At 38.0% G+C, this 22,117-nt stretch overlaps 2 protein-coding genes across 2 annotated transcripts in view; one reads left to right on the top strand and one right to left on the bottom strand.

The window, feature by feature from the left end:
• CTNNA3 (catenin alpha 3) overlaps window positions 1-22,117 on the top strand; it is a 584,821-nt gene that overhangs the window by 166,723 nt on the left and 395,981 nt on the right. The gene's annotated exons all lie outside the window — the stretch shown is intronic.
• The window catches only part of LRRTM3 (leucine rich repeat transmembrane neuronal 3), an 89,434-nt gene continuing 83,455 nt past the window's right edge, over window positions 16,139-22,117 (bottom strand). Inside the window, exon 2 of the mRNA XM_026059970.1 lies at window positions 16,139-16,348. Coding sequence (XP_025915755.1) covers window positions 16,139-16,348 — 210 coding nt within the window. The remainder of the gene's footprint in view (window positions 16,349-22,117) is intronic.

The following is a 22,117-nucleotide window of genomic DNA, read 5'->3' as shown; positions in this document are numbered from 1 at the left end:
AACGTTATTTTACGTTGGCTTTTGGCTTGGAGGTGGGGGAAGGCTGCTTGCTTGCCTTGGTGCTTCCTCCTTTAGGTGGGAATTTCTGCAAGGAAGGGAGGTTGTGCTTCCTTTGGGAACAGTGGAGCGTGCTCAGCTGGGAGGAATTTCTGGAGTTTCCAAAGCTAGGGCCTGGCTATCTCTGGAGGAGACTTCAGAGAAAGAGGAGAGTTCTCCTGGGGTCCACACCTGAGGGGTGTGGGCTTGCATCTTGAAAAACCACTGAAAATACTTAGCCTCAGAACAAGCTTGAAGGAGAGGGTGCATGAAGAGCAGGAGAGGGATTGGCTGACCAACACCTGGATTTTTAGTTTCTTTTATCCAGCAGGGCAGAGTTTTCACTCTTTCAGGATTGTGTTGGAATAAAACATAGCTTTAGTGATTCAAAGCCTTTTTGAGACTCTTTAAGGAGAAGGTGGAGGAATTCCACCTTGGTTCTTTAGAACTTTTCTAAGACTGTGGTCAGAGCTATTGTATGCTGAATACAGAGAATACCATATTTATTGTAGTGTCTTATAAACTCCTTCTTTGAGAAATACACTTCACATTTTTGTTAAAATACAGTTTTGTTTATATCTGTTTTTAAGTGAAATTGTGTGATGTTTTTGATGTTTTCACACTTCCTCGGTGCAGTTTGGTTATTACTTTCTGCTTTCATTGGCATTCATACTGCAAGAGGGAAGAATTCCTGCAAACCAGAAGGGATTTCATTGCTTCTGCACTGTGTAAGACTACAGAAGAAATTCAGGTTTGACCTACTCTGTTTAAGTCAAGCAAAATAGTAAAAGAAAAAACGTTATGTAAAAAAGTTTGTGATTTCATCCTGTTTTCCTTCCTCCTTTTTTAATCAATATTTTCTTACAGCTGAAATTTCTGACGGGGACTAGACTCTGTATGTCTCTCTTGGCCTCAAACTGTGTATTGTAACTGTCTGTAACTATTCATAGCCTATGCAGTTTCTCCTTGTAGGAAGCCTTGTTACCCACAGGCAGATGTAATCTATCATCTTTTCCTTCAACAGTTCCCCTTTTCCCTCTACCCCAAAAGAAATCAAAAAAGATTTATAAGGTTCTGCAACCCACAAAATATGCTTCATCACCCTCGAATCAAGTATATCTGATTGCACAGCTATTATTTTTTTATGAATTTTGGGAGCAGGGTGACATGGGATTTTTTGTGTGCTGTTAGGAAAGGTGAAAACTGTATTTTTTTTTTTAACTGATTCAGTTTAGAGTGTTATTGCCACAAAGTAAAAGCCCATTTTTTCAGAAGAACAGTGTTGCATCTACTTTGAGATGTCCAAACAGAATCAAGTATTCAAGCTGAAATGGTACATTAACTCAGATAGTAGCGTCTTTATATATATTGTGTTACTATGCTATCCTTGTGATGTAACATAGCATCTTACCTTTTTTTTTTTTACTGCCACGGCAAATGAGGTAGCTGGTAGAAGCTAGATGTCATCGTGGACCATTCGCTGCCCTCTCGCAGCAGACTGCATCTGAATTGGAACCCATTAATGGGAACAAGCAGTTAAATTTGTGCCTTCCAATTTTCATTACTTACTGTTTGCTTGCTCAACTTAATTTCCTATTGTAATGGCCAGTTACGCAGCTTTGTTAAGTCCTTTGGAGTTCTTCAGAGCTGTTTCTAGCCTTGATGAATCTAAATAGTTCTGCATGATCTGCAGTGTTCTCCGTTAATATTTATCACTGTCGACCTGGTGGTTTGATCAAAAGATACAAGTAGTTGATTATGGAGGCACCTATTAACATCAGGAACTTCAGGATATTTCAGTTAACCTTTCTTTTACACAGTGTAGTCACCTGTTGCCTACCTTTTATTTTATAGTTGGATTTTGTCTTCTACTTATTAGTTGACAAGATTTCTTAATATCCTGTTGGAAGGACTTTTTCAAAAGTCTTCGGAAGGTTAGTTTTATTGTGTTTGTTTTTCTTCACTGTCTTATTTAAAATATTTGGGAGTTTGAGTCAAGATTTTATTAGGAGTGAACATAAGTTCTTTGTTTCTTAAAAAAAAAAAAGTGTGAAAGGATTTGTGTGTGTCAAATGTGAACTTGAGGATTGCTGAAGAGATGATAACTTAGAGAACTCTCTTAGCTTATATTTGGTTTTCTCTGTCCTGCTGTGATCTGTGCCTATCTATTGCTCTTTCCATTGGGCCTTTTTGCTGAACTCCCTTTTACGCCTGCCTGTCTTACTGTTTTCTCTCCTTCCTTTTTTTCACCGTTTTGTTTAAACATCTACCCTTTCTTCTATATAGATAGAATTTTTTTTTTTTTCCTGGTTGGATATATTTGGCAAAGTTTGGGTCAGAAGAAAATGTTCTTCGGTGAAATGCTAAATCATTTTTGGACAACTTTAATTGAGATTATTGTTTTCGCATGAGTAATAATTGTAAGCATCTCGAGTTTTTATTGATAGCTACCACGTTTCATCCTCATTCTTAATTGCTGGTTTGCTTATTTATCTCTCAAGTCCTGTCTGTCAGACAACTTTAAAACTTTGAGAAGGAGGAACTCATAAGATTTCAACTTGGTTGACTTGTTGATACTATATACACGTTAAAGATTTTTCTTTTATAACACTTATTTAGTTTTTTAAATTATTTTCCAAGATTACCTTTATGACTGTGAGTCTTGGGGACTTTAGTGTTAATGGGAAAGCGGACCATGAAAGTATAGTAGACCTTTGACTGCTATTAATGGGCAGCATTATAGATCCTCATTGCCCCATGTAATTGGATTCATTTTAATCTGAGCAATTTTTTTGTGTTCTTACATTACAAAAATCTTTGCTTTTTTTATAGTTCTATATTTGATTTCCTGCTTCTCTTTCCTTGGTTTCCCTAAACTACTCTTAGGTGAAATAGGTCATTATGAGTAAGAGTTATTTTTAATATAAAAACACTTGATTAGTAGTTGATATTAAGATATTTATTTACCCCCAAATGAATTAGAAAATCAAAATTTAAATGCTTGCTTACATGGGCCTTGTCTACTTTGCTTTCTTTGTGGTCAGTTACTCAGTTTGTGTATATAAGGTCAGCTTTTTTATGTCTCTTAAGAATACACATTTGCGCACTGACATATTGGTAACTCAGATATACAGAAGACACTTAATACTAGAGAAAATGGAATAAAAACATTTTACATTTGGGAAGAAATGTTCCTCCTGATTGCCAAAACTTTTAGCAGAAGCCTTTTTCATTTTCAGGTTGTTTGCATGTGAGTAGTCAGTCCAGACTTAAATTTAATCCTTCCCCATCTCCTGTTTTACTTGGAGCCTTATTAGCCTGTAACTGCTTTTAAAACTCAGCCTTAAATATCTTCTATTTTAGCTCCTTATCATTTTTGAGAATATATTTTTTTCCTGCAGCGTGACTTAGTTGCCTCCATAATGTTTATATCTCCTTTCTTTACATCCCCCTCTCAGAGCTAACATTGAATTATCCGTGTATTTAAATCTCTTCAGGTTTTAGCTTGCAATGTGAGTGCTGTATTCCAGTAACTATTGTGTCTTGGTGGTATTAGGAGTGCCTTTGTATATCATTTTCCCCATGAATTTTGTCATAGAAAAATTGAAACACAAAGTCGTACAGTATGTCATTAATACTTATTTCTGGAGGCACAAATTAATCTGTTCTTTTTTTGTGAATAATGCTGGCTTTTTAGTAAGATCTTTGCATATTACATGAAGGAATCTTAGAATGTAATTTAGCTGTGCAATGAACTGAAATCAGTATTTAATTTCAGTGGGTGTTTCTCTTGCTAAAGAAAAAGCAGAACTTCACAAATAATGAGGCAAAATGCACACAGGTAGGGAATAAAAGAATGAGCAAGACACAAGTTCCAAAACTTATGAATAGAAGAGATGCAGTGCTAGATATTTAGTGAGACTGGAAACAATTTATATTTGAGTTGTCATTTTAAATTTAAACCATGACGTTGATCCTGCAGTGCAGAACAGAGGCAGATCTTTATGCCTGTTTGGGATCCAGTTGTCTTCAGTGAGATTCCATGTGGGCTGTCACAGAATCATAGAATAGTTGGGGCTGGAAGGCACCTCTGGTGACCATYTAGTCCAACTCCCCTGTTCAAAGCAGGGCCAGCTAGGTTGCCCAGGACCATGTCCAGCTGGGTTTTGAGCAGCTCCAAGGCTGGGGACTCCACAGCCCCTCTGGACAACCTGCTCCGGTGTTCAACCACCCTCAAAGTAAACAAGTGCTTCCTTAGGTTCAAGTGGACTTGCCTGTGTTTCAGTTTGGGCCTGTTGCCTCACATCCTGTCCCTGGGAAGCCCTGAGGAGAGTCTGGCTCCGTTGTCTTTACACCCTCCCTGCAGATCTTCATACGCATTGCTGAGATCCCCCAGGAGCCTTCTCTTCTCCCGCCTAAATGCTCCCTGCTCCCTGCTCGGCCTCTCCTCGTAGGAGAGATGCTCCAGGCCCTTAATCCTCTCTGTGGCCCTTTGCTGGACTTGCACCAGTGTGTCCGTCTCTCTCTTGTGCTGGGGAGCCCAGCACTGCACCCAGCCCTGCACGTGTGGCCTCCGCAGGGCTGAGTCGAGGGGCAGCATCGCCTCCCTCAACCTGCTGGCAGCACTCGTCTTGATGCAGCCCAGGAGGCTGTCGGCCTTCTTTGCTGCAAGGGCACCTTGCTGCCTCGTGGTCAACTTGTTGTCCACCAGGAATCGCAGCTCCTCCTCTGCAGAGCTGCTTTCAAGCAGGTTGGTCCCCAGCCTGTACTGGTGCATGGGGTTATTCCTCCCCAGGTGCAGGACTCTGCACTTGCCTTTGTTGAACTTCATGAGGTTCCTCTCTGCCCAGCTCTCCAGCCCATTGAGGTCCCTCTGAATGGCAGCATAGCCCTCTGCTGTATCAGTCACTCCTCCCAGTTTTACGTCATTTGTGAACTTGCTGAGGGTACATTGGTTCAACAATTCAAGGAGTTGTTCACAGGTCCAGTTCAATATAATTTCCAGTGAGTCTTTGAAACTTTTTAAATTTTTTCATTTTTAAAAGTTGCAAATCAAATTAATTACCTACCTGAATTTTTATTATTTAAATGTTTTCCTCTGAAATGTCTCATTTTCTAAAAAACAAATAGAGTCTCTCAGAGGCTAAATAACAGGAATAAAGAAATGGATGGAAGTTTCAGGAGAAAAGCAGCATAGAAATTGCCATATTTCAGCCAGACAGTCGATGGGACTCTCACAAGTTCTCATCAATTATAGGCTCTTAGAAGTGGAAATAAGCAATTAAATCAATAATGCTTATTGCCAGTTGGCTTCACTAACTCCATTCCTATTTAAGCATATTAAAAAAAAAAAAGAAAAAGCCTATAGTTCAACTTCACATGCACTGCATCTGTCTTTCTGAAAGCTCAAATTTTGGAAAATATCTTATTTCTTTCATCATGAGACTTTCATTTAGGAGTAACCTGTATGATCTGTGCAAGGGGGCCATGGCATATTGATACAATGATGTGGGCATAGTTCTGTAATAGCTACAAGTATGAATTGTATTCGGTTTGAAAAGAAATGAATGGAAAAGGATGAGCAAATACTTAAAAACTGCTGTGAAGAGAAAGGGACTAACTTGTTTTTCAGTTCCAGGGTGGATGTGAGAATTAGTAATGGGCTTAAATTTTAGTTAGGGAGAGTTAGGTCAGGCATAAGGGAAAATATTCTAATAGCAAGAATCGTTATGCATGGATACGGATATGACCCTCCCCAAAGACTGAGAGTGTTTGAAGAAGCATCTATCATAGGCAAGTTGATTTTGTTTTGAGATGAAAAAGACATCTTGTTCAACCCTTTCAGTCTTATTTCTTAAATTTGTGTTGTCATCACTTGATGAAAGTGGATGTAGAACAGTTTATATTGAGATCTGTTATTCATATGTTATATATTCAGGGCTTTGGGGTGCAAAGAGATACAGGAAAAGCATCTTGCGTAGTGGTAGAAAGAAAAAGCTTGATTTTTATTAGCAYGTTCTAGCATACTTATGAGTTTATATTTGAAAGATCCAGTGGTGAAGTAAAAGCCACTTGAGTCAGACAAACTGTAATGTGCTCAGTAGGTAGCAAACCTGTTCAGCTCTGAAAATGGATAGCTGAAAGGCATTTAATACTGTTTTTTTTTCCTCCAATAACTCAGCCTGAATAGTTTTTCTTTCTGGCATTCTCAACTGTGACAGTGAGAACTTGGACAAAGAGGCAAATTGCAGAAGTGTAAGGAGAAGAAATATGAACTGTCTGGGTAATACTAAAACAGTAGACAGGAAAAAAATTGTCTTCCTGAATCTTATTTGCATATTTAAATTTAGTTTCTGTTAAATATACCATTAATAGCTGTATTTTTGCTTTTCCTGAAAATGAGAATAAGACTTTTGTATAATAAAGTCTAGATAGTTTGGATAGTAAAGTCTAGTTTACAGGTTCTACAAAAGTAAAAAATCAAGTTTCCAACAACATAATGAAGAGAGTTGTGTCATCATTACTAGAAAAATAAATCAGTTCATTATTTCTTTTGAAAGAGCAAATGACAACAAAATATATTTGGTATGAATGGTTCAGTTGATGGCTTTCCCTGCCTCATTTATGACACACTTATATAAAACTAGTGGAATTATTGAAGTACACAGTGCTGAAGTGACACATCATTTGTTATTAATGAATATTCCCATCCCTAGTTGAAGAGTTTTTGTTCTCTAAGGAGCACAGAATTAGTATACACAAAGTCTAGATTATTTGACTTTGAAATATGTTTCATTGGTGCAATCATTTTACGATTAGACTGTAGATTGAACTGTTGCTGAATTGCATCCACCCTAAAAGTCTATTTCTTATGGAATGCAGAGTGGAAAGTCCTCTGTATGAAAGCTTGAAAAAAGTTACATAACTGATCATTTTTAATTCCTTTGCTGTTTACTATCATAACTTGCATCCTGTTTAAGCCATTCAACATTAATGAGGCTGTGATGTTGACCCACAGAAATTCCATACTAATGTAACATTAATGCTCACTTGTAAATTATTACCGTTACACGTGTTGTATCTATACTGGTGACACTTTGAAATGTCCGCTATTATGAATGTATTTGATCTTTAATGTAACAGGACTAGGTGAATTGAATGAATTCCATGTTGCAGGCTCATTTGCTGCCACGCGGCAGCTGCTCCATTGTAGTTAACCATCTAAAGAGACAGTTTTAAGAATGATTTATTTATATACAAAATTGATGTTGATGAAGTAGAATATAAGCTCCATGCCATGTGGGATTTTCACAGTTGTACACACTGCACTTTAGCTTACATAAAAATTCTCAGCAAGGTTCTAGTGGCAAAATGGTAATTCCTTAGGTGTTCATTAAAATAACATTAATCATGAACTATGATGTTCATGATGATTTATGCTGAAACTTTACAATTAAAATTAATCAACTTCTATAATTAGGCAGAGCAGGAAAATAGACTTTGGCCTTGTTACTTTGTAATAGCATTATTAATTCACTTCAATATCAGAATTTTTTTTAGGAATTTAGTTAATATTTGCTTTAAATATGGATCATACAGTCAAGCCTGTATAGAATAAAAGGTTCATGTATATAGTAGTATTTTAGTTTTGTAAGTTCTTTAAAGAAATATATTATTTCTATGTCGAAAGTGTGTAGCAATATTTAGTGAGAAACAGTATTATTTTTTACTTACCATTGCAATGGACTTGAGAAAACTGAAAAATATGTTGGTTTCTGGTGAGCTGAACCTTGATTTTTAAGAAATCCCCAGGGGGAAATCTGATAATTAAATCTACAGGGTTTCAGATAACATCTGTGCTTCAGATGGCAGGATGGATGTTACTCAAACTACCTGAAAGTCATCAGTCTGTCATTGCTACTGACATGATAATCATATTTATGTGCCAAAACTGGAAGTGAAAAGTGTTGTTACAATACTCTATCATTCATTTCTACTAGAACAAAGAGAAGAGGCAGCATTTCTTGTCAAAGTAGATTTACTTGCAGGACTTGTGAATGTTAAAAATTTACATGGCTTCAAAGGGAACTAGATGGACTTAAAAAGGACTATTAAGACACTGCSTCTGGCTCAGTAAGTCCCTGAGCTACAAATTATTGGGGACCATGGGGGTGTTTGGGGAAGGTATTGCTGAGTGCTTGCCCTATTCTTTAGCTCTTCTTTGGGCATCATCTTTCAGCTGCTGTTGCAGACAGGTTATCAGGCCTAGGTGTACCTTTGATCAGAGCCAGTATAACCATTATTACATTCATTTACAGATACTTATGCTTTGTTCCTGGGAATATGGAGAGATGTTTTGGAATTTTATACCAAGTTGCGTTTCAAGACCAGCCAAAACCATTTGGTGCTGTGTTACAAAGAGAAAAAATTGGTCTTCTGAGGAAGTGTCATTATAACCCCAAAGACCAGTAATATCTAATATATTGAAACTAACCTTATTAAATTATATCATTTGCTCACAGTTTATCCATCAACATTGTATCGTATTTAGCTAAAACTGTAAGATGTTGAATGATGTTAGCCTTCTGGAATGAGGCAAATCAATATGTATCACAGCAGTCGTCATGGACATTGGACTTAGTAAAACTTTGGCAAACTCGGGCTACTCTTCAATGTCTAAACGGTGACAGAAGCAAAGACTTTATAGCTTGAGCTTAATAGTTACTGATCTCTAAAATCTCTCCTGTTTTCCTTTCTCAATTATTATGAACCTGTGAACCATGTGCAACAGAATTGCTCTTTCATGTTTTGGTAGACCACATAATTCCTGTCCTATCTAATCTGAGTACTGATTACTTTGCCAATAATTGGCAAACACATGGTCTATCTTGTGCAGTCATGTAGTCTTTAAAGTTCTAACACTAATTACCCACAGAAGGGGTCCTTCTCTRTGAGAAATAAACAGGCTTCTGACAGTCGTAATAGTCAACTGAAGGGTTATTTATAATGAGTTATTTAAATCAGACCTGGCAGCCAGGCACAAAACAAAATCCTAAGGAGCTGGATGGACTAAGGCAGGGTGGACTGTATGGTAAATATAGAATTCTGTCGAAGTGGACTATGAACTTTATTCCCATAGTCAAAAACTTCTAGCTCAAGTGTGTGTGATTTGCCATAGTGCTGGTAAATGCTGATACTGCCACTGTTGAGGAGGAAATTGGGAAAAATGGACAATTGAGAATTCTGCTTAACATTAAATGTAGCAATGCATATTTCATTGCTGAAACACATTTAAATACTTCACTGACACAGTATATTCTAGTTAAGAATTAAAGGAAGGGTTTGAATTCATAGCCTCTCTTCAAACTGCCACAGTATCATCATTATCATTCTTACCAGACTGGTCAATCCCATCCTATTCCACAGAAAGTTCCTAGAATCCTCAGGAAGAAAACAGGGCTGGTTAATTAATTAATTAATGTTCTGAGTTACATTAATGTCTGATGCCAGAACCTACATAGAAATGCAAATATATTTTTGATGAGTGATTTTTGTCAGAACAGTTGAAAATCAAATTAGCTTATATCTTGGAGAATCATGAGAAAAGGATTCTACCTTCAGAAATAGGCTGGATTAGGTAAAGAGAAAAGAGTGGTTCAGTTGGAAGTAAGTATTGGACATAGTTACATTTGAGAGAATTCCAAGGTTGAGGTTTGTGCTTTATTATTCATTTAGCAAAGAATAAAAGCAAATGCAAAGGAGAAGGCAAACTTGCATGAATTTTCAAGGATCACGTCCTCCACACTCAAAAATGCTTCATCTCCATGTGCAGGAAGTCAAGTAAAGGTCGCAGAAGACCTGCATGGATGAACAAGCAGCTCCTGACAAAACTCAAACATAAAACAAAGGCGTACAAGGGGGGTGGAAGCAGAGTCATGTGACCCAGGAAGAATATAGAGAGACTAGCTAAGTGTGGAGGAGTGGGCTTAGGAAAACGAAAGCCCATTTGGAGTTGAATCTGTGAAGGATATGAAGAACAACAAGAAAAGCTTTTATGGGTATATCAGCAGCAAAAGGAAGACTAAGAAAAATGTGGACATGCTGCTGAATGGGGCAGGGGACAGGTGACAAAAGACATGAAAAATGCAATGCCTTCTTTGCCTCAGTCTTTACTGGTAAGATTTGCCTTCAGGAATCCCAGGCCCCAGAGACCTATGGAAAAGTTTGGAGTGAGGAAGACTTATCCTCAGTAGAGGAGGATCAGGTTAGGGAACATTTAAACAAAATGGACATACACAAGTTCCCGGGCCCTGATGGGATGCAGCCATGTGTGCTGAGGGAGCTGGCAGATGTTGTTGCAAGGGGACTCTAAATTATCTTTGAAAAGTCATGGTGATCAAGAGAGGTTCCTGAGGCCTGGAAGAGAGCAAATGTCACCCCTGTCTTCAAGAAAGGCAAGGAGGAGGATCTAGGGAACTACAGACTGGTCAGCGTCACCTTGGTCCTAGGGACAGTGATGGAGCAAACAATTCTGGAGTTCATTTCCACACAGATGAAAGACAAGAAGGTGCTTGGGAGTACTCAGCATAAATTTAGAAGGGGGAAATCAGCTTGACCAGCCTGATAGCTGTCTACGATGAAATGACCGGTTCAGTGGATGAGGAGAGGTCAGTGGATGTCATCTACCTTGACTTCAGTAAGGCTTTTGACACTGAGTCCCGTAACATCCTAATTGACAAACTGATGAAGTATGGACCAGATAAATGGATGGCGAGATGGACTGAAAACTGGCTGAATTGAGGGGCTGAAAGGGTTATGATCAGCAGCATGAAGTCCAGCATAAGACCAGCCACTAGTGGTGTATCACAGGGATTGATATTGGGGCTCATCTTCATTAATGACCTAGATAATGGGACAGAGTGCACCCTCAGCAAGTTCACAAAACTGGGAGGAGTGACTGATACAGCAGAGGGCTATGCTGCCATTCAGAGGGACCTCAACGGGCTGGAGACAGGCAGAGAGGAACCTCATGAAGTTCAGTAAAGGGAAGTGCAGAGTCCTGCACCTGGGAAGGAATAACCCCATGCACCAGTACAGGCTGGGGACCAACCTGCTTGAAAGCAGCTCTGCAGAGGAGGAGCTGCGATTCCTGGTGGACAACAAGTTGACCACGAGGCAGCAAGGTGCCCTTGCAGCAAAGAAGGCCGACAGCCTCCTGGGCTGCATCAAGACGAGTGCTGCCAGCAGGTTGAGGGAGGCGATGCTGCCCCTCGACTCAGCCCTGCGGAGGCCACTCGTGCAGGGCTGGGTGCAGTGCTGGGCTCCCCAGCACAAGAGAGAGACGGACACACTGGTGCAAGTCCAGCAAAGGGCCACAGAGAGGATTAAGGGCCTGGAGCATCTCTCCTACGAGGAGAGGCCGAGCAGGGAGCAGGGAGCATTTAGGCGGGAGAAGAGAAGGCTCCTGGGGGATCTCAGCAATGCGTATGAAGATCTGCAGGGAGGGTGTAAAGACAACGGAGCCAGACTCTCCTCAGGGCTTCCCAGGGACAGGATGTGAGGCAACRGGCCCAAACTGAAACACAGGCAAGTCCACTTGAACCTAAGGAAGCACTTGTTTACTTTGAGGGTGGTTGAACACCGGAGCAGGTTGTCCAGAGGGGCTGTGGAGTCCCCAGCCTTGGAGCTGCTCAAAACCCAGCTGGACATGGTCCTGGGCAACCTAGYTGRCCCTGCTTTGAACAGGGGAGTTGGACTAGATGGTCACCAGAGGTGCCTTCCAAGCTCATCCATTCTATGATTCTGTGCAATCCACTTCTCTTTGTGCGTATGTTGGGGGGAGTTTGTTTTGTTTTCTTCCACATAATTTTATTTTCAGGAACCAATTAAAAACAATCATCGCTTTATCTTGCTGCAATCTCTAAAGCATGAGTTTAATTGTTTTCTTTTTCACCTGTTCAATAAAACTTTTTCTGCTAGACCAGGTGGGATCTAAATATGGGAACTGAATATAGTAGTTTGTATTTGATGCTATACGTGGCAGTGTCATTTGTTTACATTAACTGTCTCTGAGCAGCTACATTGCTAATAAGGCAATCTCTAGAATTTATTATGGTTCCATTGGCATTGTAGTCATAATTTTTTTTTTTGTGTTAGTGCTTTGCCCTGGCAGATTTATTTTTTACCATTAATATTTCATTTTAGCAGAATTTCTGTTCTCATTTCCAATCTGAGGATTGGAAATGACAGTAAGAGGAAAAAAACCCAAAAACACTTTGAGAGAGAAAAGGAGAAACCAAGTGGTTGACAGTAAAGCAAACTAGTACACAACTTTTGAGACTGGTACATTTGCTATATTTTGTTGTATATTGCCAAAAGAATTTTGATATCTGAGATGTATCTCTTTAAAATGTATATATGTTTCTTGTTAGTGCTAGCTCTCAGGTCTCTTGCGAATAGTTTGTACAGTTCCATATACTTCAAATCTGGTTCACTTTTTAATTGAAACAGCCATTTGCTTTCTTGTATAGCTATTCTGTAGTTTTTTAATATACTAGTACATAGTTACATTTCAGGCTGTCTTGAGACATGTGCAATAATTTATGTTAGATTCATCATTAATCTTTCTCTATATCTTTTTCTTTGGATAGGACCTCCACTCAAGTACTCGTACTTGATTTCCTAATGGGTGTTTCAGCCCAGTAAATTGCTGTACAAGTACGATGCAGTGATGGATGGTGTGAATTGTTGCTTGTACTTGAATTCATGTATGTAATTGGCTGGGTTTTTTATTGATAGAGGTTACACTCTTCATCAATTTGCATTTTGCAAATGTAATGAATTTGCCCAGCTTTTTCTTAATAAAATGCTTTCCCAGGATATGTTGGTATCAATTAACTGTAAGACAGAGATTGATCCTGTTGTTGCCTCTGTTTCAGTTTTTTGGATCTTATTGCAAAGTAAAATGATATATGAAAATGACCTTCTGTAAATAAATATTTGAGCCCATAGGCTCAGCCCACTTTCCTCTTGCTAATTTGTAGCAGAAAACATTAGGGCTCGATTAGAAGGTACGCTTTTGTTTTGTTCACAGAAGTAGGTCATATTCTATTTCTATGCGCTCCAAGTCAGTATATAGGTGTCAATAATAGGTTGGAAAGCAGACACATATGCAATAAAATCGAATCTTAAGAGCAAGTCCTTGTTTGAGTTAGCTTTACTATTTTTTTWAAAAAAGCTTTTATAATGCAAATTCTTGGGGAAGGTACCTACCTGTCACCTAGATTTCTTGTAGTCATCTGTCTTGTTAACAATAACAAGTTTCAGATTGATGTAGTCCATTAAAAAGCAGTATCCAGTTCTATGTCTCAAAACCTGTTTTAAACCTGTTTAGATGTGGAGTGGGTATATATTCCTCTGCTGCTTTGGCCCCTAGGATGGTTTATCTGTCTGGAGTGGGCAGTGGGGTTATAGAGAGCCTGGCCCTAGCAATGACCCCACCTGTGAGCTGCAAGTTGCTGCTACTTCCTTACCCTGGTTTTCTACCCTTTCTCTATTGATGGTAAAACAACCAATCTTTCAGGAGAGGGTCCAAGACAAACCAGATTAATTAACAGATGCTTCTTCCTTGAGGGAAAGTAACAAAAGGACAAACCTGTCTGTGTGTCTATACGGTTGTGTTTGTTTAACCAACTTAGTCAAACCAGTTTCCCTTCTTTTGGCATAAGCAAATTTTTTATCACGTACTTTTTTATCCCACTCCTTAATACGACGATTGATGGGCCTGAGTTCATTAAAGATATTCATGTCATATAGTTCTCCATAAATTAGAAGTACATGGAGCCTTTGACCATTTGTGCATTTTGAATAATTGCATAAATGCCAGGACCACACTCTTGCACCCTAAATGTTTGAGGGCAGTGGGTGAAATTAAAGGCTAAGAAGGACAGTGTTGCGAATTACTGAAGTAGTCTGTTAGGAGGATGGTATTAGAACCTAACAGATCAGACCTTCTATGATGACCAGTATGACTAAACATGAAGCCTTCAAAGCAACATTGAAATAGAGCAGTTGACTTCTTCCTGCAGTACAAATATCATTTGATCCAAATGGCACCTGCATTTTTGGTTTCATTTCATAATTAGCAAAATGTATTTTCAAACTGTGCATAGTAAAATTCCAGCATTGCTGAAAATGATCAGAAATTCACGGACCCATGTATTAAAGAAATAAGAAACTGAAGAGTGTGAAGGTTAAGGTGAGTCTTAAAAAGACAAGTAATGTTTTGAATAGCAAATAATTTATGCAAAATATGTTACAAAATCTAAGATGCTAAATAAATAACCAATACAATGTATTCTGTTTTGACACTTCGTTTCCACTTAAAAGATAGTGAATGCAGATTCATTTGTTAACAATATTTTGAAGGTATTTTTCATCATCATATTTGCTTTATATTTAGTACAAACAGTTGAATTGTAATTTTAAATTTCAGTCTTCTGCTTGGAAGCCACACTAAAATATGCTGGGATAAACATCCAAAAAAATAGATTTGTGGTTATATAATTTCTCTTTATTATAAAAAAGTTGCTTCACCATATGAAACTTTTTTCCCCTGTATTTTGGAAGGCTCATGTGTTCCCTTTTATATTTCACCCAGTCAGCATGGTGTATGTTCCTAATTTCTGTAATCTTTTATGATTACAACATGAGGATAGTATTATAAAAGTTGTTCTTGTACAGTATTGAGAGGTTTTGAAGATTTAAAACCGAAGAATGGGATATACGAATGCTTCAATACAGATATTAAATGGTAGACAAATAAGCAGTGTAGTAACCTAAAGATTTAATACTACATTTTTTGTATTTGAATTTATATTTCTTAGCTTGATGTAGCATAATGTTAAAGGACTATTAACTTTTGCCATTTGGTCCAGATTACTACATATTTTCAGCAAAGTAGAGGTTTCTTGCTTTTGAGTAATATTTTACATTCTAGGAATAGTTTAATAGTTTAACTCTGTGGGCCTGTTCCTGTGGCCACTTCTGTCAGCAGCAACTGTCTTTGATAGAAGTAGTTTTTGGCCCTTGTACGTTGCTTGCCAAATTCTGACTGCATAGTTTAAGGATTGTTTTACAGACTAGAAGAAAACGATGAAATTCTGTTGTGAATGTTCTTCAAGATAACTTTGCAATAAATTCTAGAATGTACAAGTTGAAATCTTTAAATAGAAATATAGATGCCTGAGTTGGCAGGCTATACTTACAGAGCAGATTTTGTAGCAACAGCTGCCTGTTAAAGTCTTCTGTCCATTTTATCTTGCAGAACAGCGAGACTACAAAACTTTATCAGTGTCAGCTAACAGCTGCATACGTAACCTCTGTTGTTAAAATATATATTTATCATTACACTTTTCTGATTTAGAAATCAAGCTGTATTTCAAGGCAACAGGTAAGTCTGAGAAGAATTGTTAAAATGGTTTTGATTTTCATTTATAGGAAAACTTGGCTATGCACTTTAAGGATTTCGTACATGTCTGAATAGTTAAACCCTCCTTTTGGTTAATATATTATCTCTGGAACAAGTAGATAAAATTCTACACATTATCCATGGTAAAAACAGTGCATATTCTGCACAGCACAGAATTTTAGATTAAAGTTTTCTGGGAACAAAAGCAGTAGCAAAATGGTCCCTATAAAACAGAGTAACTGAATAACACAAGAAGTAACTTTTGTTAATTTAAAATTTTAGAAACTAAAATTTGTAAAGTAAGATGTAATTAAATTATGGTACTGTACATACCAGCTGTTCTTGGTAATTGAAACTTTACAATATGAAAAATACATTACATCTGTACAGTTTATACAGGTAGGTAGGATGAATTTTGAAAAAAGATTCACTTTAAGGGTCATACTCTGAAGTCAAAAAATACTGCACAACTTAACTAATTACAAATTGTAGACTTGAAACAATTCATCTTCGTGGTTATTTTTAAATTGAACAGGGATTTTAGAATCCATATTATTATGTCTTCTCACTTTTGTCCTTCATGTTACATAGAATTTGGTTGCAGCCTCTGCTACAGAAAAAAAAAAAAAAGGGCTAAGCCAGCTGCAGACTGTGTTCGCTGATTCGTGCTGTTGTTGTTATTGTGCTCAGATCCAGATCAGTTTCTAGGTGCGTTTCCACTGTTTCTTCCTGGGAATTCGAGTCATAGGGCTTGTGAGCAAGCAGTTCGTGATGCACCCCACAGTAACTTATTGTGGGCTGATCATAGGCGAGAAATGTTGACACATTCATAGACAATGGTATCTAGGGAAAAAACAGGTGAAAAACAGCCAGTTAGCAAAAGACGTAGTTAAATTTTGCTTACACGAATTTGATGTTGAGTAAAAGGACTGTCTAAAAACATTGGCTAACGCCAAATGTAGTGCTGCATGTGAAAAATCTCTTCCTTCTCCTTATGCCTCCCTCTCCTCCCCTGGTCTTTACTAGGGTTTTTCAAGCCTAGTCACCACTATGTTTCATCTCATGGTATAGGACTAGGTGTGTGTTTGTGTGAATGAAGGAGAAGAGCCATGGGAATGTATTAAAGATGTGACTGAAGCCAAATAATCTTCAGAATATAATTAGCTCCTGCTAAAATCTATTTACCAGGGAGGAGAAAGAGGAATGACTAAATTGGGAATGTATGGAATATTTGACATGAAATTTAAATAGCTTTTGAAGTTAACAAGTGGCTAACAGCTCTTTCTTGACTATATCAGCGTGTCATACCTTTGGTCTGCTGGGAAATACAGATCACCACGTTTATCATTTGTAGCATAAGCATAGATTTGACTCTAGCAGCTTTCAGTAAATGAAGAACCAAGGTAGATGAAGAGCTTCATTCCCTGTTGTGCTGTTGTAGCTGGAAGCTCCTCTATGCCAGATTTAGTTTAAATGACTTAAGCTGATAAGTTATTAAAATTTTCTTTGACCGTTTTCTTGGGAATTTTAATAACACTTCAGTATAAAGTTATATGCAATATACTTGAGAATCAAAGGTGAAATTAATACAGACTTTGAATTATAAGTCTTTCTACCATTAGATTTATTTTTATAATGTATGAAGAGAATCAAAGGATGAAAAAGGTGATTACATTATAATGGCTGTGTAAGTCATGCATTGAAGTATTTAAAAAACCAGATTTCCAGTCCATTATAAAACTAAAGAGAATTGTAGATTTGTCACTGTTATTGTTCTTTTGCTGTTTTTTGAAGGCTGACTAAAATGTAATAAAACTGATTATGAGGACAGGTTATATTTAAAATATTTAAAAGTATTTTGTTTCTAAATATGAAATAATACAACACGTGACTGTTTCTCATTAAAATAATTGGTTGATGTACTTAGAATGATGTAATCATGGGGAGAGAATTCAAGAGAGAGATTTTACCATTAAGCTAAAGATGAATCTTTTCCCCATTAAAGAGAAAATCCTTATTTCTCCTAAGCCTCTCTTCTGTTTCCTGTGGGTCTCCCCCTCTAACAGAGGCAGCAGCTGACCCTTCTCCCCACACAAGCAGTTGCTTTCTTTTCTCTGCAGTGAGAAGAATTGTGGTGAAGCTTTTCCTGATACCAGTTATTATTTGCTGAAATAATGCATCCTGGGTTTATACATTAACAATAAATCACCAGTTGTTTAAAAAAAAATCATACTTTCCTTTGATAAAATATGAGGATTATAAAATAGAATACCTTTTGGAAAATGGAGATTCATTAATTTTTTGACTTTCTAAATTTTCTATGGCAGTAATGAGTTAATTCCTTTGTTTAGTTCTTCCTTTTGTCAAATAAGGAACGTGAAATACCAGATATTCAGCCAAAGCTTAGATAGGGAAGCTATTTTGGAAAAAGCGGTGGTATCAGATTGTAGGTCACAAACTAGTTTTCACTTGTGCCTTGAATGGATGCTTCAACATCACACAAAAGTGCTCTCATAGATTTGCTTGGCAACTCAGAGGGTCTAGAGACATCCAGTAGAAAATGCTGGGAGCAGGTCTTTATATGGACTAAGAGGAGGTTATCAAGAAGAGGAAGTCAGACTTTTTATGGAAGTTCAAGGCAGAAGGATGAGAGACTGTAGTCAAAAATTGAAAAGGAGAGGGTCTGACTTGACATAAGGAGAAAATCTTTTACCATGAGGACAGTCAAGCACTGATGAGTTACACAGAGAGACTGTGGGATCTCTGTCCTTGGAGATGTTCAAGACCAAATGGGACAAAGCCCTGCACAAACTGGTCTGAATTCAGTATTGACCTTGCTTTGAGGAGGGTGGACTAGAGAACTCCTGATGCCCCTTCCAGCCTGAATTATTCTGTGAGTCTGTGCCTACAAGGCACATGAAGATAGWCTATTTCCTCAAGGTGTAAAATTAGAGGAGAAGGACTTGTTAAATTTATACCTTATTTTATTAGGCTTTGCCTTCCCTGTGTAGATAATCCCTCAGTGAGTGACTGAAGAACTTGTTTGTAATTTTTTGATCATTGCTGGTACTTGCAGTGTTAGTTGGCATAATGAGGAGGTTCTAAGAAAGCAATGAATTTTTAGCTACTTAATAAGCAAAATGAAACTGAACTTCCCAAACATTGATTTCTTCATTTAAAGAAGCATTAGGATTTTAGCAGTCAACCAAAAGTCAAGCGCGTTAGTGAGGTATGTCATGCTGTTTTCATTAATGAAAGAGGGATTAAATGAAAGGCTGCTGTTCTCAGATTTGATTCAGATGGGGAAAACAATTAAATGTTGACAGCAGGCCTAGTGATGAATAAGAAAGTGACTAGTGGTTTTTACTTGAATATATCAGTTTGTGTCATATCTTTGGTCTGCAGTTCTTTATAGATGGCTCTCATTTTTAATAATTTCGGTACCTTAGTATTAATGTGTTAACACAGATCACTGGAGACTCTGCTGGTGACTTCCTTCCAGTGTGAAATTTGAGCATGCTTTTTGTCTTTAAATACTGATTTATCCAAGTGAGAAAGACCCTTACCTGATGGAAACTCTGTTTCTTTATATATCTTCACTGAGGAATTTTGTCAAGTGCTTTCTGGATATCTAAGTAATTGTTTCAATTGGATCTCACTTGTTTGCATACTCATTGGTTCCTTCAGGAAACTCCACCAGATTTGTCACTTATGACTTTGTGTCCCCATTAAAAAAAGGTTCTGGCACAGGAACGTCCCCACTTTCCTCTAAGCTGAACACATGTAAAAATAAAAAATAGTTCTGCTATAGCCTTATATTCTTCGAACACTCCTTTTATACCTTGATCTTTTATTAAAGATCAACAGGCTGTCTGGTAAGGTTCATGCTTCTGATGTATTTGAAAAAGAATTCGTTATTATTATTTTTGTCTTTTCCAGATTGTTCCTCAAACTTTCTTTTTGACCCACTTGTKTTTTTTTTATTTAATCTGCCAAAGTTTTTAATTCTGTTTTCCTAATTTGATGAGATATTCACCTCTTTGAAGGATGTTTCCTTTTGCTTCCAGTATTTACTTTGGTTTTCCTCCTTTTTCGCTCACCTATTTTCAGCTGTCTTTCAGACTTTCTAAGGTCTTTTGGTCAGGTGCATTTGCCTGTTTGCTATGTTTTTTTCTGCCTAACACCACTTTGAACAGGTAGACGGGTACTTACTACACGTAGGAATTTGGATACCTCACCTGTACTTCTACCTGCTCATGACAGCATGTTGGAAGCCCTATGCTAAAAACTGCTCATATGCTATGTAAAACATCAAAGGAACGTGCAGATCTACTGAAAATATAAGGCTATGTATTACTTTTCTACCTACATACAAGATGTCTGTAGCTCATGAGGAGTTGAATAACATTCAGCTTAGATGTATGTAGCATATCATGTGATCGCACTGAGTTTGGAGAATAGCAGTTAAACCTGTGACAAAGCTATATTTTTATAGGACAGAGTCAGAAATCCAGTGGAATGTATCTTTTTCTATCCCAACTCTTGTATTTGAAACATTTAAGGGTGAAGGCACTGTACTGTATTGTATTTATCTAGTGATCTGTATCTCTTCACTCAAAAATTCATGAATTGCCTTTGCATTTCAAGTGGCCACCTTCATCCCCCCCTCCCCTCCCCGGGGAAACACTGGATGAATAGCTCATGCTTTTCTAAAAATAATAAAATGAATTTACCTGAGGAAGAACTGTGGCATTTTAAATAAATGCAATAAGAAGAAGTGCTCCCCATTTTTCCCACTTCATAAGCACTTACCATATCTTTTCCCAGACCATTGAACATTCTCTTTTACAGCTCAAGATGTATTTTCTACCCTGATTTCATGAATGCAGCAGAATATTGGATGGTTCACCCCAGGCATGGATAACTTACGGAGGCTGCAATGCCATGAACAAGCACTCTTGCCTCTTGCAGCTTTGTTCTTACAGTAGTTGAAAGGCTACATTTTTGCACAATATCCTCATGATTATTGTGGTTGCATCCAGAACACTAGCCCCTAAGTGAACTCTGAAAGTAGCAATTTCAGTACAGCCAGCACATTTCTTATGCCTTATTATAACCAGGGCTTTCTCCCCATCCCTTAGTAAACCACCTTAGTAAACAGTGAGGCTAGAAGGCATGAAGTGTTCCAAAGAGTGGACAGCAAGGGGCAGTGGCGTAAGGACTCTGGCTGGATGAGGAATCCAGTAGATGTGTTGGTACTTGCTTTTTCTCTGCTCACTCCGCTCATTTTGTCATATTTGCATTGCCCTTATCTTGCAGGACCAAAAGGTGGTGTATGGCCTTGAATCACTGATGCCAATCCACACTCCCATGTTGATTTGGAACCAGAAATGTTGTATAATCTGACTTCAAATGTGCTTTTGCTCATGTTTCACTTGGAATAGCTAATGCAGAGATATTTAGTGCAACCTCTATCAAAACAGATGATACAGGTTGATACAGTTTGTAAAATCAAAATCTGTCCCTGCATGTTGGATATAACAGGTGAGGCTTGGCATGCATTTTTGAAAAAGGTTTGTGTATACATGTTAGTCTGGAAAAAGTGTGAGCATCTTGCTCACAGTTATCRTACTTAATATCTGGATGTATTCTCAATGGCCATTTTTCATGTAGTTTTCATGTAATTTATCTGTATTAGTGACATTTGATCAGATTCTGGTTTTGGCAATATTAGAATATAAAGGAAGCAGAAGGGAGGACTGGAGCGCTTTAATTGCTTCAAACCTGTAATCAGAAGCCTGCTGATTACAATTATGGGCTTGCTGTACTTTCTTGCTGATGTTTATATGTGTTAACACAATGGTATGATGCAACAGCCTTACAATAAAGCAACATTGCGGGAAGTCAGTCAGTAGTGTAGGGTGGGCTAGGCAAACTCTATGTGCCATTGCCATGAAATGTATATGCTTGCATACATGCACTCTTCCACAAGTACATTGTTTCCATGGGTCTGAAGTAGAAAGCCATAAAGGAAGAGATCTAAGGCCTACTCAAGATTAGAGAAACAGAACAGCTTTGGGGTTAATGTGGTTTTCCTCAGTCTGGTAAAGTTTCATTTAAAAAAAAATATATAGCTTGTGTGGTTTTCCATTACTGTTTTCTGAAGAGAGGTACGAAATTGTATTGGCAATTCTAGCCATTTTAGCTTATTCTAGCAAATGTGAACCATCTATGATACAACTCTTAGAATCTGCACTGGTTCTCCTAGAGGCAGGTCATTCATGTGGAACGCAGTATCTGCTCCTTTTAGGCAATTTATGGTATTCAGACCTGTTATAAAATCTCCCAGATTGTATCTGCTATCTTACCCCTTCCCTCAGGCTGCATCTTCTTTGCCACCTTAGCAGCATCCCCTTCTGTCTCTGATTTCTTAGAAAAGTCAGGATCTGACCCCTGCCATGTTCCTGTCTAGTGCAAGTCTCTGAGGAAGGAGATGTCTTGGTCACTGCACCTTGTGCCACAGCTCATTTGTGCACATGAGGAAAGGCTGCTGCCAGCTGCTGTCTAGCTCTGCTGGGTCACTTTGGGTTTCCCTGGTTGTAGTGTGGGAGC

This window comes from Apteryx rowi, unplaced genomic scaffold (assembly GCF_003343035.1).
Source record: "Apteryx rowi isolate R43461 unplaced genomic scaffold, aptRow1 scaffold_162, whole genome shotgun sequence".
Classification (NCBI taxonomy): Eukaryota; Metazoa; Chordata; class Aves; order Apterygiformes; family Apterygidae; genus Apteryx; species Apteryx rowi.
Note: the sequence above shows the minus strand (reverse complement) of the source record. Positions and strands in the feature narration are given on the sequence as shown.